At 35.8% G+C, this 20,853-nt stretch overlaps 1 protein-coding gene across 6 annotated transcripts in view; it reads left to right on the top strand.

The window, feature by feature from the left end:
- LOC149282552 (diacylglycerol kinase beta-like) overlaps positions 1–20,853 on the top strand; it is a 167,726-nt gene that overhangs the window by 92,353 nt on the left and 54,520 nt on the right. For all 6 annotated transcript variants that reach the window (XM_089498076.1, XM_089498074.1, XM_089498075.1 and 3 more), the window contains 2 exons: positions 9,819–9,909; positions 16,032–16,227. In XM_089498076.1, coding sequence (XP_089354202.1) covers positions 9,819–9,909; positions 16,032–16,227 — 287 coding nt within the window. The remainder of the gene's footprint in view (positions 1–9,818; positions 9,910–16,031; positions 16,228–20,853) is intronic.

Genomic DNA, 20,853 nt, shown 5'->3' with positions numbered 1-20,853 from the left:
GTAGCTCACAACAGGTATTGATTCATTTTCATAGAAGACAACAGTATAAAGAACTTGAGTTGTAGAGTTTTCTCTTAAAAGCAATTGTGACAACCCAGCCTTTTGTTTTGGGATTCGCTTTCCCCCTCCCTCTCAATATTCAAGAAAAAAACTCAAAACCTCATCCCTTTTACATGCTAAGCTAAGGTTTGTTTTAGTCTGTCCTAGCTTTGTCATACCTTTTGAATGTGTGCATTGTGAGAAGCGCTGGATATGTTGGGTAACATGTATGATCATGCAAGCTGACAAAAGCACTTGTTTCATTGCTAATGTTGAAGTTTGACATGAATATTTTTTTTGTATGGATTGCTCTTGATCCAGCAGCAGGTAATGAGTATCTCATAAATGTAAGATTGGTTGAACTCTGTGAACTGATTTCCACACTGAGCTGATTTTGGTTCTGTTGTGGAATTTGTTATTAGCACAGTTATTGTTACAGCACTGCATTTTCAGCTGCAATTCACCTTGTGTTTTAATCCCAGTGGTTGGTTTAAGTATGGAAAAAACCTGCAGCATTAACATCAAACTTAATGGGTTTTATCTTACCATTTCTAGGCTTGAGATCTTTTGGTTTCTGGTTTCTGGTCTCTGCTTACCATTACCCCTGATTGCTTGCCTACATATTCAGATTGCCTATAATGTTCATTTGGGCACATTTCAAGGTGGGAGGCAAATGTCACTCTCCCGCAGTCTGTGAACACCCATATTCATACCTGGGAACCCAGTGAGTTCCCCGTGGCCTTCAGTTTCAGTTTATTCTTTCTAGGCAGGGGAGAGGCTCCTTGACCTGCATCCTGTCTCATCACAAAGCCAATTCCGAGAAGTGGCCTACCCTGTGAAGTGCACAAGTATGCCTTCGTACTTTAGCATGTGTGTGATCACAGGCTATAATGTGTACAGATACAGTTACTTCAAAGATTTTATTTACATTCCATTTCACAATATTTTCAACCCATTGGCCAGTATTAACTAGTTCCCTATGCCCATGGAAGACAAAGTGCTGCTTGTGGATATATGCCATTTAAATGTTAACAGAGGAATTGAACCAGATAAAAATGCATTATTATTGCTCTTAGAGTTCAGGTAAGCCCCAAGGAGTGCAGTTAACTTGGGAAAATCCATACCCACTGCCTAAACAATAGCCAGAAGACTGAATAGAAGTATTGATTTACTTTTGAGGACATTTAGGTCTTAATGGTGGAGAAAAGCTAAACACGTTTTACTTCTATGCCAGAATCGACCAAAGCAGTCCATTTTACAGAACTTTGATTAATTTCAGTTCATGGAATTAAAGGTGATTTATCTGTCAGCTATAGGTAACAAACGTATTCCTTAAACAATGAGTATATGGGATTAATTTGTTGTATGTTGAACAAACAACTTATTAAATTGTATCATATGTAACATATGTAACATGTAACATACAGTTCTATCCCTATCTATCAAGGATTTGATTCTATGGTGAATCTATTGTCTACTGCAAACCGAGCTGATCTTAGTGCCTGGGGTGCGAAGACAAGGCAGCAAGCGGCAGTCACCGTGGAAAATACCCCTAATCTGTAGCTCATTTTATGACAAAGTTCAAGCATAAATAGCGAGTAATAATGACCTTATTCATCCTCCCAACAAAGCCTTGAGATGCAGGGATAAAGTAAATGCAACTTTCTATGTTATATATAACAATGCAAAGCAAGAAAATGTGTTATGAAGCACATTCACCAATGCATTTATTGTGACACTAAGGAATTTATTTTATTGATGGCTGTACTTTACTTAAAAAATATTAAATAAATATAAGATATCTTTGAAATAACTGGATTTGATTCTACGTCAGCATTGGTTTCTTTGTAATATCCAGTGGTTTATCTAATTTAAGTCAACTACAGTATATTGTATTTGAATGCATAGTGTCATATAAAATATGATTTAGCATTCAAGTATTTATTCAGCTCATATAGTATCATGCTGGGGTGTAAAGTACAAATCAGGTTTGTAACATTTTGTTCAAGCTCTTCAATTAGAAAGCAGTTAGTAACCACGGAGAGCTTGTTACGCACCGCTTTCCACTGGTGCTTAAGATGGACTCTTCAATTATCAAAACAGATCCTTGCCAAAAGCCACAAGACCAATTTAAAAGTAAATTTTGTTCACCAGCAACAACTGTTCTGAAGCAGTTACATCTACCAACTTTCTGTTATACATGTAAAATAGACAGCTAAAGGAGATTTGTCACATTTCAGAATATAGAAAATCCTGCATAAAACAAATATATTCTTTTCCTGAACCATGCAACTAAAAGTTAGATCTGTTCCCTTATTCTATAAGTGAAAGTCGAAGTCTTCCCAACCTAAGATATTTGTGATAATTTGAAGGAATTTTAGGGTCCTAAACTCTTTCTGGTGCTAGAGATGCATGCAATGTCTGCCAAAACAATGCGGACGGCATAGAGAGTTTCAACATATTTACTTGGGCTACCAATGGGATTCCAATCTAATGACAATTTAGGAATCATGGGAAATGTTAGAAAATTTGCATGAATTGTCACGGTGTTTGGTAAAAGCAGTTGAGATATGTAGAAGCTGTAGAATAAAACTGATTTATAAAAACAATAAAGTCACTCAGATTTCATTCTATAGAATTTCTCAACAATTTTTTTTTTTTTTTAAAGAAATTCTTGAAAAGACTATTAAGATCTTTTAGTAAAATACGACTGCCTGACTCCTAAACTTCATTGCCATTATTTGTTATACCATGAGATGGATATGTTTCATTTTTTGTCAATGGAATTCATTTTGCTTGTATTATAGACACCTGATTGTGTCATTATACAGTGTCATAAACACTTTGTACAACACAGTTTATACATCTGCTGTACTTTACATATAGCTGATTTGTAATTATTTTTTAAAATAAAACAGAGCTTCTGCAGCTGCAAGGTCGATGTTCGCACGCAGCTGTGTATTTCTGCATAGAACATCTGGATTAATAATATGAATAAATCTTAATCCAACTCTGTTATGAAAAATGCATGGTTTTGTTGAGGCTTTTAGATTTTGAATAACACAAAGTAAACTAGTTTTCTTTAAAAAAAAAAACAAAAAAAAATATTTTTATATTATGCTCTTGTTTCCACTTCCTCGCTAGTTATACAGATTGAATATCTGAAGCTTCTGTTTGTTAAAGCTTATTGAGATTAACCGATTGAGGTCTGTGAATCCCAATAAAAGCCTCAGTACTTATGAATGTCAACATTGTAAAACAAGATTTGAAACTACGGAGAGTGAAATTATCAGAGGACACTCCATAAAAAAATATGTTAGATAGGAATCTAACCTTCTTTTGGATCAACAGCAATTGACAGATATGGGAAAGGCTGAACTTGATGGACAAATATCTTTTTTCAGCCTATGTAACTATGGAACCTAGAGTTAAAGGGGAGAAGTATAAACCAAATTATTTCCCAGATGGCTTTGAATGGGGTGGGAGGGAAATGGCCATGATCGGGGAGTAGGACTTGTCTAAATGCTTGTCCCGTGACCCAGAGAAGCAGCACTTCATTGGGAGAGTTGCCAGGTATGCTAGTTAGCCTGGGCCAGAATATGCTACTGTATGCAAGAATCCTGCCTAAGACTAGTTATAGTGGGTTGAATAAATTTACATTTGGACCTCTTTTCCTCTAGTTCCTTTAGAGATCTTTATGCATAACATGCAGATGCAGCTGCAACATAAGACTAAAGAGACTCTGTTCTTAGATCCATCCCTCGTACGTTCTCAGGCTAGACAATGAATGAATATACATAATCTTAAATTGCTTCCCATAGTGCACATTGGCAGTGGCCTAACCAGTATCTAAATTGCCTTGTGCTTAATCCATCAACGTGGCCGTGAATGGCTCAACCCACCCAAACAATCATATGAATGTTCTGATGATTTGTCTGTTTGCTATATAAAAATTAAATAAATTGTCCAGACATTCATTGAAGCACTTGGATACATCACTGTAATCACAAGATCATACCCTGGGGTTGCAAATGAGAGTAATATCTGAATGGAGTAGACAGACAAATGCTTAATTTTATGAAATCTACATTAAAGAGGTAAAATAGCTGGGGATTATGTCAAGAGCCCTCTAAGATGCTACTAGAGCTCCAAACTAAACACTATAGATTTTTAAAATGATAAGAGACTCCTTAGAGAGACCGTATAAAGAAAAGTTTATCCTGTGCTTTTGATCATTGTGAGGACTAAAGTGCATTATGAAGTTGAACCATGCTTATTGGTGTCACTTTGATTGACTATAAGTCATGGATTTTATTTTGGTTTTGAATTTAGGAAAACACTGGGCTAGATTCAAAGGAGGACATAAGTCAATAAACAGGAAAACATGAGATGACTAATATAACCCTGTTTTTTTTAATCTTATTTATTTCTATTGTTATTAATGCAATGATTGCTGATCAGTTAACTTTTGATAGATATATCCCCACCGTTATAACTAACCCACTGTTTTTTTTAGGCTTATTCTAGTCTAGTCACTTATTTAACAGTGAATGTAAAACTCCCCTATAGTTTTAAAATTATCATGCCAGGCTAATTAAATGTTTACCTGTAGGAAGGCAAGGCTTGCAAAGTGTTGTTTCATCCTTCTATACACACTGCTAAGTGATGTGCCCTTTATTATTAGAGATGGAGCACAACTGTAATTCTTTATTATGGTGTTTATGTTTACTGTGCTTAGTGTAACATTGCAAGCCTTAGGAGTAAGGTAACAGGTAATTTGCTTTTTTATTTAAGGCATTTCAGTTATTTTTCAATAAGAAAATTAAGTAATTATTGTTCACATGTTTATTATACATTTTGTTCCCTTGACACCATACTTATTTTTTATGTCATTTTCTACATTTCTTTTTTTTCCCTTAGCCTCTGTATTGTGAAGTGGAACAGGAAGCATAACTGTTCTTTTGTTTATTCTCAAACAAATATTAATTTATTTGCCAATAATCAAGACCTTAAAGTGGCAATGGTCAATTGGAATTAAAATTGTTAGCCTTTTATCAATATACTAGTGTTTAATTTGATTAGTGGCATATTAATCTTCAGTGCTGTCCTAAACCTAACCCAGGACAGGACCACCAGCCACCGCATCTCAAGCCTTCCTCTGAGCATCCGAATATGACATCACATCCCAGCACTACATCTTTTTAGAGAAAAAATCTTCAATCTTCATCGCAGAGTAGTAGATAGATGAGCATAGGTTTGGATGATCCAAAGAATTAATGTTTATTCTATTTCTCCCCATCCGACTGGGCGCAGTAAAGGGGGTATGAGTGGGTACATATCTCCCATAAGAGTTACCTAATATAGGGAAAGCATTGATGGGGGTGCTTTCTATGCCCCTAGGAGAAGCACTTTCTAGTTTACTTATTGTTTTTATTTTAATCTTTTTTTTTTATTGTGTTATGGGACGTCCACTTTGCCTTCCAACCTGCATAAACTTGACAGCACCCCGCACATTTCAAAATCACGTGCACTCAGATGACCTTGCAATGCATATATAAGTGTCCCGGTGAGTTGTAGCATGTGAATGCATGAGACTTTTTAGTGAATCAACCCTATAGGACAAGAAAGTGAATACCTGGCCTTGCATTCATTAGCCATTAGTAGGTCTGTTAGGTGTGTATATTAGATAACAGGAAGCACTCTGCATGTTAATAAATTTGCTGGTGGCTTACATAGATCCAAAAATTTCAAAAGAAAGCTGCTGAAAGCATGATTATGTTTACAAAGAGAAATCTCCTATTTATTTAATCCTACAAAGGCTCACCAAGGCTGTGACAACCACAAGCCACATCAGTCACAACACACATTGCATTGTCTTTCACGTAATAGCTACATTGTTAAATCAATAAAGTATTCTAGCGTGTTATATATATATATATAAAAAAGAAACATATACAGTAAGTCTTAACATACAAAGTATTTATTAGATCATCTACATACAAAATTACATGTTATTCTATTTAATCTGGACTTGGTTTAGATTTTGCAAAAGACCTGTTATTTAACGTTCGCTCATTTTGCTGCAAAAATTCCCCATTACAATCATAAGAGTTTATGTCACACCCGCTGTCTTTAAAGAAAAATATTAATTTTAATCTCACAATTACTTGTGACAGGTTTATCTCCAGCATTCAACCCAACCAAATTAGTGCATAATCTGAAGACCAAAGCATCTAGAAGCGTCAATGGGGTTTTAAACCACATTATTTAATAAAACCTTGCAACTTTATGAAACCAGCCAAATAATTTATGGGTCTTTTGGTTTTTTCATGTACACAAAGATTACTTGATGAGTAAGAAAACTACAAATTTATATAAATCAAATGAATTGAAAACTACAGTGTACATTTAATATATAACGCACTATTTACTGTGGTTGGCAATAAACTGGCTCTAGAGCTGTTTAAATAAAAACCCTGTTCTGATAGAAACTAGAGGGAACTTTGTTCCTTAAAAATCTTCCAGTGAACCTTAACTGTGTTTACTTTGTCGTGCTGTAACTAGCTCATAGTAAGCAAATTACATAAAGGCATCATTCATAAGAGTCATGTGCTGAGCTCAATTTTCCAAGCTCTCCAAGCTGCTTTATTCAAATGCAGTTTTAAAGCAATATGTGTTCAGTTCTCCAGAATGGCTTTTTAACATATTATTAAAAACAAGAGTTTCAGTTTTATTGGTCAACATTGAAGATGTGGGTGCCCTTGTGGATTTAATAGGACATGTAATTACATATTTTATACTAAGGTAATAACAGTGAGAACGGGCAATAGTTTGCTCCATTACAATCTGCAAGGGGAATTCGGTTTGTAATACAGAACAAATCAGCCCAAGTAATTTGGGCTTTTAAGGTCAGTGTCTCGTTGTTTAATATGTTTCTAGGCACAGTGAGCAAAGGATTCACCACCATACTCATAACTGTTTTATCAAGTTCCTAGAATATTCAAAATTTTGACATTTACTAGCTTGATCATCAGTTTGGTTAACTCAGCTAACACTCACAAAATAACTCACATTTTGCACATTTTTGCAAGGTCAGACAAGGGCATGCAAGTTAAATGAGAACTTGCATGTCCTGCCTGAAATTCACAAAAAAAATTTTTGTGAGTTTATTTTGGTATTTTACTACCAGCTTTAAACTTTACTCTCATCAATCTTCCTATATGTATAACACAGAATATTTAAAATGGCAACATAAGCTAACTGCCCTTCTGGAACTCCCATAGCCTCGTCATTGACAAATGGTGTCATCCTGGAAAATTTTAATATTTTGACATTTAGTTTTCAGTAAAAGAAAACAAGCTAAATCATTGTTTTTTACAATCTAAGCAAACAAATTAGAGCTTTACCCACTTTTTATCTTCCCCTCATACTATATTTAATTAGTTTGTTGTCCAATACATGTCTGATATTACCTGTTTTTGCTTTGAGATGTAATTTAAAGATGTTTTAAGGCTATGGAAAAAATAAAAGATACAAAATGTGCTACTTTTTATCTCTAGGTAGTACTTTCAATATCAGTGCAGATCATTTATTAGGAAAATGATGAATGTCGATTAACTTAAAAAGTAGATATGGAGTTAGAATACTAGAATGGAATGCATTATATCTTATAAATATATATTATATTCAGCTTAGAAATGATTTGTCAAATATAAATAAGATATCTTTGGTAAGAATGAAAAAGGTTTTCAAGTATATAATGGCTGCAGCAGGTGAGGTGCTGGTGGCAGATAGACAGGGAGACTGCATACAGTCCAGACTGGGCCTGGCAGGTTCCCCTTCTTTATGTGCAACAGTCAGGTGCCTATTCCACCTGGTCAATCAGGATACCTAATATGGATGGAACAAACCAGTGCAGGGGCATGAACGCCTTTGCGTGAGTCTAGAATCTACTGGACTTCGTATTCTTCCTGATCAGTGACTTGGACTGGAGGAAGCAGGGCAGATGTCCTTCCAGCGAATGAGTTAGGGAACCAAGCTTAGAGTAGGGATACGTAAAAGACTGGATGGATGTTGTATTGGGCAGTCATTTGCAATTAATATGTCTCTGGATTGATGTTCTGGTAGTGGAGGAGAAAAGACAAACAATGGGAGTGAGCCCCATTCTATTCTAATTTGCATGGGTTCCTCAGAAGGCTTGGGAGCGAGAACTGAAACAGGAGTAGGAGGTGATGGGGTTCTCCTTCTACGTGGACTATACAGATGACCTCGTTAAAACTGTTCTCCAAAGTAGGCTGCAAGCCTACTCCTGCTAATTTGTCCTTTAAGTTGTCAGATAGACCCCAGAGGAAGTGATCTAACAGAGTTGCTTCTTTCCATGTGGTTTCAATAGCCAAACATCTGTCGGCTATGTATTCCTCTACCGTACTCCAGCCCTGCTTCAATACTTGTGCGGAGGTGGCCTTTTGTGGGTCATTTCCCTCTAAAACTTTCCCCAAGAGTCTAGTAAAGGACTTTGAATATGGAGAAGGTGATGGCCCCATGTCTGCGTTTCATGGCAAAGCAACAAAATCACGGTGTGAAATTTAACATAATCTGTTGCATATGTGAGAGGTTTCAATGCAAGCGTAATCTGACAAGCGATGTTGGAAGCTTTATAGTGTCTACGGTCCCCAGAGAAGTTATCAGGCATAGCTACTTGAGGTTTGGCCATCACCATTGCACCTTCTGGGAAAGTGGAGTAGGTGGAGCACGGGCATGTGGTATGGCTTCGGGTGCAGCTTGTATGGTCTGTATCTGGTTATGCATTAGTGCTTGTCCAGTCTGAGGATCCTGTGCTTTCAGGTTCAAGGTGTAATAACATTGGTTAACTCTGCAGGCCCCATAGTGGGCTCAGTTGTTATGTTAGGCTCGAGTTTGGGTATGGAGTCCAGGATGCAGAGTGCAGGGTTAATATCCCTGTGACAAGGTAATAAAAGGAAAATGCAAAAGTGAGGTCAATACGTCAATCGAAGTCAAAGGTAGGAGCAGGCAGTCTTATATACTATTTAAAGAGGCAGCAGGTGCTAGTACTAATGAGGATGACCAGCAGGTGTGTTACCACAAGTACAGCAGGCCAGAAGCACCAGGATGGATATTAACTAGTGCTGGAAGAATGCAGCATGTGAAGTGCTGGTGGCAGATAGATGGAGACTGCACACAGTCCAGAGTGAATCCGGTTTACCAGGCTAGACGGTTGCTTCAGGCAGACGTAATGTGTAGTTTGGAAGCTTTTAAACAGTATGCAGACCATACATTTTATCATTGTGTATACATTCCTCAAGCAATTCTTCTAAGAGGTATACTTTTCTGTTGCTTCCCACAGTGGTCTGTAATTTGAGTTACTATTGACTAAAAACACCAAGCAAACAATTTGGTTTCAAATGCATAAAATACATTCTGCTATTAGAGGCAAAATAGTCAAGTCTTATAACTTTTTTTACAAGCCAAAGGTTTCTCAGCATGATACCTTTTATTTAGTCCACATATAGTATGGCATCAATAATCACTTTCAGAGTGTTCTCATACATTTCACAAATGGTTGATGGATTTTAAAACCTAACTTTAGAGTGTTTTATGTTTTTCTTGAAATAAATGACATTATTTGTTATACATTCTGTTTCTATTTCTATCATGTTTCAAATTTAAATGAATTATTTTATGTAGCAAAAGTGTTAAAATAGTTTTTTTTTTACTTTTGTAGAATTATACAAAAAGTTTTTGTTTTTAATTTTTTTCAGAATGAAGAATAAGTTTTGGTACTTTGAATTTGGCACTTCTGAAACATTTTCGGCAACTTGCAAAAAATTGCATGAGGCAATTGAAATCGAAGTAAGTAAAGTATTTAAACATTGTACAATAGATAAAGTAAGCTTTGTGCACACTATTATATTCTACTTTATATGTATTACAAAAAAAGTTTAAGTGTACTGCCAATTATAATAAAAAAAATAAATTAAAATAGTATTTAAAAATATACAAAATCACTTTTGTACAAGTGGGGGAGCAATAGTTGTTTCACTCTAAAAAAGACACATTCATTTTTTTGTGAGAAAAATAATAAGGCACATGAGTTGAGGCCAAATATTACAGATCCTCATGTTCAAAAGGTAAGTTGTTTAATAAGATCTTTGAAATGTTTTGTGTAGCTACACAGGTATTATGAGTCTTCTAAATGATACAGCTTAAGAAAATTACTTAAACCTGAAAAATTTTACGTCATATTTGTTAATTCTTGAAATTGCTATCACACCTACCCATTTGAATGTAGCATTTGTATAATTAAAATGAGAATTGTGAGTAATGTGACTAAATGCCCAAACCCTGCCAAAAATGAATTCATTAATTAATTATTAACATCAGATTTTGCACATTTAGTCTGCAATCATGTGCCAAAAGAAGAGTCCATTGCTTGTGTCCAAAGCAACAGAAAAATGTATGCGTCATTTACATTCATTTCAAATATTGTAGCACGATATTGATTTGCTTAACATCTGCAATGTCCTTCCCAGGTCTTGCCTAGGTGGAACAGCACCTTTTGTAGCATATATATATTTACTGTCCTAAAGGCAAACAGTTGAAGAAACATGGGTACCAGGAAAATGAATGATTTATTGTAGAGCAGATCCCTTATTTCTTCTACAACTGTTTAATAATGTTGTCACGTAACTATTGGGCACTGGCTTTTGTGTAATCCTTCTATAAAACAGTGTTTGTGTTATAATCAACAACATACTTTCAGATCAGACTGAGGTCTGTGTAGCGAGCTCAAGCCAAGAGGTCCATTTAAAAGTTGTCTGTCTATAAAATAAGATACAGTTGAAGCTAGGATTGGATGTTTACCTTCTCCTCTCAGCAATATTGCGATATGTTTTGTGCAGATTAGTGGTGCGGGGTTTTTGTGCAATGCACTCTAGTAATACCGCAAGTGCACTATCCTTTGTGCGGTATGCCTCGTGCGATATTATTTGTATGACTTGTCTTGTGTGATATGGTTGGTGAAATACGCTCAATGCGATATGCTCTGTGTAATAGGTTTTGTGTTTTACTGTATGCGCTTTATGCTTCGCCCAAAAGATTCTCATTTCTGTGCAATGGGCTTTGTGCAATATGTTTTAATGTGCGCTTTTGAAAGAAAGATAAAATAAAGGGGACCTGCCACCCACAAATGATAAGTAGTTACCTGATATTGATGCTCTTCCCCACAATGCGATGTTTGAAATGTCTGAATGTACTGTACATCGTTATAGGCAGTGTATTCTGGAAAGTACAACGTTGCGGTTTCATCATAGTAATCGTAGCTGCATACCAACTTCGAACAAAATTATTTCTTCAATACCTTTTTTTCCTCTATGGCTTACTCCAAGATGGATTTTTATTTCCGTATCAACCCAGACATTTACACAATTTAACATTAAAATAATTTCACCATCAGATTGTAAATGTACCACACAGAAAGTCAAAACTGTTAACAGCAGTTAATTATCAAGTTGCTAGGTATTTCAGAATTATAGTTCCTCTAATGTACCATGCAAATGGGTGCCTTAAGTTGTTAAATTAATATATTAAATTAGGTCTGCCAGAATAAACCTGTAATGGAGTTAAAGTATGCCAACAAATTCTAATTTGATTAGACAATATTTAAATAATGTGCTTAAATAACGTCTTACTAAAGTAATAAAATCCAAGTTTGAGGGGGGGGGGGGAATGAACAGAATTAATTTAACGTCTGTGGACCATGTATTATCCGTTTCTAAAAATAGAGGAACTGTGTTTGGATTAAATATTAAAATAATTCAGTGTTACCACTTTTGTCACTAGTTAGCTATTAACTGGAAAAGTGCATACTAATCTCCGTACGTGCGTGGTGTTAATTAGAAGGCCTTTTCACTAATTGCGAAACTAACTAGACTGACTAGTCACAGTGGGCTTTTGAGTCAAAGCCAAATAATTTCCATATTGCACTTCCCGCTGTGCTCCGTATTAAGTGAAAATCTAGACACCATTCTATGCTAACCTACTCTACATATCTCCTCCTATTTAAATAATTCCAGTAGGTTTGGGGACTCCAGACCTTTATAAATGAACAGCAGGGAAATACCAAAGGTGTCAGATTGCATATTTATCATTTTTTTGTGTGTAATACTTAAATATGTATTATGATGTGACTGACATAAATTAGGTAGATTTCAGAAGCCACAGGCCGTGGCTTGTAGAGTACCCCCCTCTGCTTGACATTTCATCCTTGTCAAAGATCAAATTATTTTAATTTAGGCTGTAAATTATAAGGAATGAAGACTTCTTTGTGGGAATTCCCTGTGGTAATCTGACTTTTGTTGTTACTGCTGCTTGTCAGTGTGCAAAAAATATAATATGCATGCAAATAAGGTTAAAAAATATGTACTATCTAATTATCCAGCCAGTACATTCCACTTGAAGACAGTGGGAAGCCTGACACACAGTATGTGCTTGATTCATTGAGACCTGCAGGGTATTTACACAAGATTACTTTTAATTATGAAATTAATATCTTTTTATCTGAAATGTATAGTAGTGAGTGCATGCATGAGTGGATTTTTTTTCATCAAATAGCCTCCATTTTGTGACATATGCTAAATAGTAAACCAACCTTTAACAGTTAAGTGGTTTAATCTTGTTAAAGTTTATAAGGCGGGTTATGGTTTTTTTAAAAAGGGTCCAAGCGTTTGGATTGTTGTACAGTAATGTCTAACTCCAGATGTGTGTGTAGGAATTATCCCTATAGGGATTATCCCTATCCCTATACGTCACCTACAATTAGTTGTAGGTGAGTTGCATTTCAATTCATTGCACTTGGTATATCTTAAGAATGCATGTGCTTCGAAAGCTAAGCCTGGCATGACCCCGCTCAACTCATCCCCATTTAGAACTTAAGGGAACAAACTAATGAGTAGTTGTGCCTGAGGTAGCGCTGAATGAGGTCCTATAGGGCTGGAGTGAAGTAATGCTGTGCAGATTGCACTATAGACTTGTATTTATCATTTCTCCTTTTTATTATAATTATATATTTATTCCTTCTTGGACACATTTACAGGAAAGAAGAATATAATTATTAACAGTTAATTATATGCTCTGCTGCTGTCTTTTGGGATGAGTTAAACAGTGTTATATGGTTTGCACACATGGGAATGCAGATATCTACAATAGCAAAAGACTACTGAAAACAAACTAGACCTAAAAAGCACCCATGCTTTTCTTGGGCTCTGGCTCCTTTGCTTAGATCATTTTGACACACTGATTAAGTTTGGTTCTGTATTTTCTTAAAAAGTTAAAGTTTGGTTTAATTTATAGGAATAACTCTGAAATGCTACTAAATTAATATATTTAATTAAATGAAAATATAAATTTAACAAATGTAAATCTGCTTAAATGGGAGTACCCACTCTGAAATCTCATCAGGTAGGTTCAACTATGTCTATAGCTATTTTAACCTCCCTGGAAGTAGGCCTTGAAAAAATATATCTTCCCATACATTTATATCTGTAGACTCTTTTTTTCTAGTTCTCTGCCGGCAGAGTTTACTTAAAAGCTGTGAACGCTGGGACTGATTTAGAGTTACCTTATGGGTGTGAAGTCACAGCTCAGTGTGTTTGCGTAATATGATTCCTAACGCCTTTTAAAAATAAGACTATCTATTAGGTCTCCTGGGTATCAGTTTTATTAAGATTAAGAAAAGTTCAGAGAAAAATAAAGTCATAACATAGTCATAACATAGAGCCTAGAAGACATAATAGTTTTAGTGCACATGTGTTCCCTGGAATAAAGGTATGCTAAGAAATTGTGCCCCATGGTATAGAGGTAAAGTCTGACAGGAGTCAAAACTAGCCACGTTCTATGTTCAGTTGTTCCATGTGAGTTTGGGTCCAAAGCAAACAGCTCCAATATCTTTACAAACATATGTTGCTGAGAAGTTCTATTTTAGAGAGAAAGATGAAGTGGAGTGAAGTGTTCCACCTCATACAGAACAGGAAACATGGATGTATCTTCTTAGAGCAAGGTCTCTATAGAATATGGTACTATCCGGGCATGAGGCCGGTCATATGTTGATTACAAATGATCAGTCCTATAGGCACAGCCTACTTCCTAGAGCTTTAAATCAGGGAAAGCCATACTCATATACTGTGTTTCCTACTGTCAACATGCTTTACATAAACATAGACTGTACCCTGTATTCTTTATCTCTATATAAAAACATTAAACCTCAATAGAAAGTTTGTATTATATCATTGCTTTCCAAATATATATTTTTTTAGTTAAAGTAATTATTGTCTTGCTTGCATACATAAAGAATTTTGCAGTGAAAGATGGCAAGCATATATCAACTGGAACTTATTTTTACTTGTAGAACATATTAGCGTAATGCAAAATTTACATTATCTTCTTATTCCATCTTTATGGTTTATTTATGTTCATAGCCTATAAAGCTCCCTGTAATATGAAAAAATGGCCATACCGATGTTCTGAAATATATCCAGCAATACTAATGTATCGGGAGATTCAGGAAGTGAAGCTATTTCCGTGTCGAAAAGAACATTTTGTTGGCCATTTCCTTAAATGCCTTTGCAACTGCTAAAAATCTTCCTGGTGTTCTGATTGCTGTAGTAGTTCAGTCTATATATAGTTGCTTATTGTTTGATCAGGTGTGTAGATATTTATCATGAATCAGTAATATTTAATATGACGATTCATTGGACATAACAGAAACCATTATTTTCACTACTGTTCCATTTTTCTGTATCCTTTTTCATTTTTCCACACTCAGATTTAGCAGATGCAGGCCACCTGACAGGAGCAGACCTAATATAAAGATCATATTTTACTTGAAAAGCACATGATAACAATCTATGTAATGCATATATATCATGTAGATTTTACCCCAGGACATAATAATAGGTCTTATAATGAGTGTTAAACGTGGTAATGCAGTGTTACAGCTAAAAGTCACGTAAAGACTATTTAAAGGCTCATTAGCATGCTTGTTTAAGGGGTTGAATCTAACATATCTGGGCTTATTTACACTGTTTGACATCCATGTTTATTAGCAGATGAAAACTGTTGTAGAAATATACACCCACACCTTGAACATGTATAGCAAACATGTAGAAAATAAATACTGTGTGCGTAGGAACACGAAAGAGTTGCGGACTAACATCATGTGTGCCCTGAGAGCTCAATTTCTATCATAGAAAATTACATTTGGGTCTTTTCAGTAAGAAGTGGAATGGTCAGTTAAGTGAAGACTCAACTCCAGTCGCATGCCCTCATATGTTAACACACAACACAAAACAACTGGTAGATTCAGTCATTTGTAAGTCTCCGGCATGCATATTTGAAACTTGCAATATAGTTTCCCTCCCGCTACATTAAATAAGAAATTAAAGATCCCAGAGGTATAAGGACCCACTGGTCATGGGGATGGGATTAATTAGTATAAAAAAAAACCTTTGGAAGGCAAAGCTTTGCCTCTCCCTCACCCCTCATTCAATTTCCAATAAGTGACCCTTTGGGGGCATCTTTGGAAGTCCATCCCTTTGGGTGCTATGAGATTGGCACACACAGGGTGCAATCTGTAGGGAGATAAAAAAATAAGGACTAAACCAGCAATGATCTCAAACCCCCAGTCTAATTTTTGTCCTAACGAAAAAAATATAAAACATTAAGGACCCATCCAACAATGTAGTATGAATAGTGAATGGGAAGACTAGAAATCCTGTATACACAGCAAGGAGGGCCGTCTTTACCTAATTTATAGTTTTGTCTTAGTATATCAATTTTAGTGTTATCAAACCCTTTAAATGTATCTATAACAAGAGTCTATCCTTCTTATTTGATTTCAACGTCTTATTTGATTTTTAAAGAATGTTCTTTTCAGCAGTATGCTAAAAAGCGTGTTAAACCAATGTCATTTTTTATAGTGTGATGGACTTCTGATGGACCTTAGCAATATTTCTCTGGAGGGCATTGCTATCCTGAACATCCCAAGCATGCATGGTGGGTCAAATCTGTGGGGTGAAACCAAGAAAAGAAGAAGTAATCGTCGGGCTGGGAAGAAGAATTCAGACAAGAGGACAACAATAACAGATGCAAAAGAGTTAAAATTTACAGTACAAGGTGCGGTAACTCTTGAATATCTCATATGTGCTGGTTTAACTGTTTGACTATAAAATTTTGTCTGAGCCAAATGTAAACGTCTTGTACCCATAAGAAGAGGTGGCCAGGCATTATATCACTACATTGCCTACTTTCCCATTGAGCTGCAGTCCACCAATAAGGCAACCTGCCCCTGATAATGTGGCACAGAGGCTACCATGCTCTTGACCTGCTGCTCTAGGCAAGTATTGCCTCTGTCTGTGACTCTGCATTTAAGATGAACTTTTAATATTTCAGTTGGACGGTCTGTTAGATGTCAATAGTTTCACAGATATTTGGGTTATGATGAATGATGGCAAAAGGAAACTAACCATTTGCTTTGGGGTCTGTAGCCTTAATAATAAACAGTGCAGTAAATTCCTTTATAGAATGAGATGAGCAATTCCAAGTAGCCTAAAAAAACCTGAATCAGCATATTTGTGTGTTTCACGGCAAAAAAGGAAAACACGGGTCATTAAGAAAAAATGGGAATTGTGGGAAAAACACAATTGTAGAGAGATCATCCTGAAAGCTAATATTTTTCTGTTTACGGGAAACTAATAACACACTTCATTCAAATGAAGTCTGTTTTCTTTAGGACAAGGTGCCTTGTTTCGGGGAAAACCAAACACAGGATTTGTTACTGCTTAGGAAAATTTTATTTTTTCAATATATAAATGTCCTGGAGCTTCACATGATTTGAATGACTAAACATTTTGGATTGGTTATGAAAGATGCAGTTGAGATTCTGATGCCTGAAGATAGCAACAGATGTTTATGAGAAACTTTGCATAAATACCTTCAAGAAGTATTAGAAGACATGGGCTTTGATGATAATATGTTTTTGAGAATGTGTTTAGGTCCTATTCCAACATACTAAGAGCTGAAAGAGAGCCATATAAGTGACTACTCACATGTGCTAAGTAAAGTTTTGGACTTTCTACATCCATTCTTGTCTGAACGCCTAGCAAATGATTATCTTCGACTCCATATTTATAGATAATTGGTTATGTGTGAGCATTTAGTTAGATGTTTCATGTAGCTGGGGATGAAGAGATTGGGGTGTCTGAGTTTTTGGCAGTGCCTCTACCTGGCTAGTAACCTAGAATGCAGGTTATGTCCCTTAACCAGGACCGTGGCATAAAGCACAAGATAACTGGAATCATTATACAAAAGTTAATAGTATCCACATGTATAAATTAAAAAAAGAATACTATGTCATAAGAGCAGTTCTGCAAATCATACCATAACATGTAAATCTAAACAGTCCAAATTATAATCTCTGGCTATTCAATCTCATATGATTTACTTTCAGCCAGCCCCCCCCCCCAATAACCTCTGTAGAAATAAGTGATGCATCACCCCTATAATTACATAGCACAAACACCAATAGGCATAGCTTGGAACTCTCTTGCTCTGGCTGGCTACCCAGAGCCTCTCTTGCGGGATGCAGGCAAATCGTTGGGTGATCCTGAAGTGTAATATATGCAGAGTTTATTATGAAGAAAACCAACTACAAGCACAGGGCTTTACCTGATGTCTCAGTGGTCATACCTGGAGATTTCACAGGTATGTAGACTGCCTTGTAGTAAACAATCAAGGGGCTCCGTCTCAGTTACCCAGACACACACCCTGACTAATGAAAGTCTATGGAGTTAAGGATTTCATTGGAAAGGCGACATTTCCGTAAACAGCTCAGTGTGGTGCTTGAGATGGCCAAGTCAACCCAAACATCGTATGACTGACAATAATGGCACTGTCCTGGTCTGCAGATACAGGTTGTTCATTGGAACAAAACAAAATAAATGTTTTTAGTGTTAAACTCCATCACTATGTGCATCATTGTATTAAATACTCAATGTAAAAATATTTATTTTTCCATAGTTCTTCCCGACGCATAGGCTATTTTGCTTACCATTGTGCTATAATGCAAATTAAAACAGATTTTTTTTTTAATCATGTATTGTGATTCTCATTAAGGTCGAAAGGTGAAATTATTTAGCCAAGAATTATCTCTTTATTGTTCTAAAAAAACACTTTTGATTATAAGCCGTAAGAATTTATTCTCTGCACAATAACGCTCGTAAATTGGGAAATGATAACATTGTTTCCATTAAAATGTATATTTAAATAAGCTAAAACAGCATCTGATTGCCTTTTGGAAGGATGGAACAGCCTCTGAATCTGCCAAATATTTCTATTTCAGGCTGGTCTTTCCAACACCACTTCAAATAATCACAGCAATTTGAGCATGTTGTACCATGATTTTCTTTAATACAGAGCTCTCAATACTTCTATTTTCTGTTTTATAGAGACATTCAATAGTGAGCACCTTTTCCTTTTATATTATTTTTCCAGATGAAACACTACCTTATACAGAGGTTTGTTACAATAATAATAAAAATTATTTATGAAAACTGCTCTTTAGGAATATTTTTCGTTACCTTAGCAGTGAATAAAGAGCATTGTATTGGTTTACCTTCAAATCACCATTTGAGTACCAGGGGTCAGCACACATATTCTCTCTAAGAGGGCAAGCCAAGTTAAGTTAAACCATCAGCAGACACCTAGTTCAGGGCAATTGTGAATTCAATTCACATAATGGTACCTTTAGCTCTATTGTTATTTTTAATGGACTTTGTAAGAAATCGATGCTTTCTTTATTCTAATTCTAATATATATTCTCATTCTAATATATATTCTAAATATGTATTCACATTAGTTTTAAGTGAAACATGAGACAGGAACATGTGCTTTAACCACATGACTACTACAAGAGGGCCTCTTGGGAATTCTTTTATCATGTAGTGGGTACATGAGATCTATTGATATATCCTTGCCATAGAAGGTGATCACTTCACTATAGCTGATATTGTAAAAGGGTATAAACGCTTGTAGTTACAAAAAACACAGAGACCTCTATCTTACCATCTACCCTCCACCCCTACCTACACTTTGATCCTCTACTGTCTCTCCCATGGTTTTAAGAAGCAGAGCCTACAGCATTCAGGTTCCATCATCCTGTTGCTATTATTTGTCATCGATTGGTGCTGTATGTATGAATGTTTGTATAACAATTTAACCTATTAAAGAAGACATAGAAGCTGTGTGATATTGCCAGATCTTTCGTCACAGAGACGTTTAAATCTTTCCTAAAAGCGAATATCTAATACAATTCATCCTGCTGTTATAATGTTAGTGTATCTACATACATTATATTTAAACATTTACACTGGTAGAACCCATGGTGTTATGTGGTTATCCTATTATATAAATGTATACCAGGTATTTTCTAGCTAGTACTCCATAGTGCTCACATAAGTGCCACTTGAAGAAAATTGTCCCAGTTTTGAAACATTGTCATTGATTTAAATTTTGTTGTCACCTGTTTGACAACAATTGAGATGCTTTCCTTAAAAGACTAAAATAGCATTACCTCCTCAAATCTTATTTTCTGTGCTGAATTTGTTTTGGCATATAAAAGACACTAATGCACCTGCAGATCAAATGTTCTCATCAATAAGTGACATCTGGATTGAAGACAAAAGTGGTATGTCATTATATATAGTGTAGTAAAATACATAACAAGGGGTGACATCTGCTGTGACTTTTAGAAACTCTACAGCAGTTTCAACTAATCTGTTGAAATGATTTAAAAATAATCGATTAGGAACGGGAGCAATATTTATCTCATGAATTAGAAGACGTACTATATCAAGCATCTGCAGGTTAGTTACAACAAAACTGCTCACTCATGTGCAGGCCATGACCCATGAGAGTCCAACACTATCCTTTCCAGACACAGGTTTTCATAAAGGAAGATGAAAGTCAATAGAGGGGAAGGTCTGTTTGTGTAACACTAGGGCAGTGAACTTAGGCTATTGAGTGGGCATTCCCGACGGTGTTGGAAATATCAGGAAGCGGCATAGAGGAGATCCTATAGAGGGGTAATAACCAGAAGTTCAGTTATACAGATGCTGAGCTTCAGACTGTGTGATGCCATCAAGCATGTCATTTCAAAGAGATAGGCAAGAACAGGGCAAGAGGTCAGGAGAGGAAAGTCAAATTATCTTCCTTTATGAAAGGTTTGTTTGCCAAGAGAGAACTGAGCGCTCTTAAACTCTTATTGGGCAACCAACATATATATATTATTTACAGTATATTAAGGTTGGGTTGTGGTGTCACATTTCACTTTCCCTTGTACTGGTTCGTCTCTGTTTATTTGAAATGAATGAACCCATTAAACAGGAAAAAACAAATGAAAATGATGAGGCTATTTTTAGAATAACACATCAAGGCCATGCCATTTTTAAAATATTAACCGTTTAATGGCCTATTATGCAGATTCTATGTAGCGACTCATGAAATGTGTTAACCAAATGGCAATAATACCTGTCATCATGGAAATCTTGTCATTATATAAAAATACACTTAATTGAGTCACATCCATTCAAACAGGGATATCATACCATGACATACTGATAGCAAAAGCACTCATTAGGAGTCTTAGGTATCATCAGATCAAAGTAGAGTATGAATGAGGCAGCTCCAGACGGTGTGACCCTGAAATTGGAGCAAAAAGCAGGTGTGATAATTTGGTATTCATTC

This window comes from Sceloporus occidentalis, unplaced genomic scaffold (assembly GCF_023333645.1).
Source record: "Sceloporus occidentalis isolate IW3139 unplaced genomic scaffold, rSceOcc1.0.p SCAF_113, whole genome shotgun sequence".
In the NCBI taxonomy this organism is placed as follows: Eukaryota; Metazoa; Chordata; class Lepidosauria; order Squamata; family Phrynosomatidae; genus Sceloporus; species Sceloporus occidentalis.
Note: the sequence above shows the minus strand (reverse complement) of the source record. Positions and strands in the feature narration are given on the sequence as shown.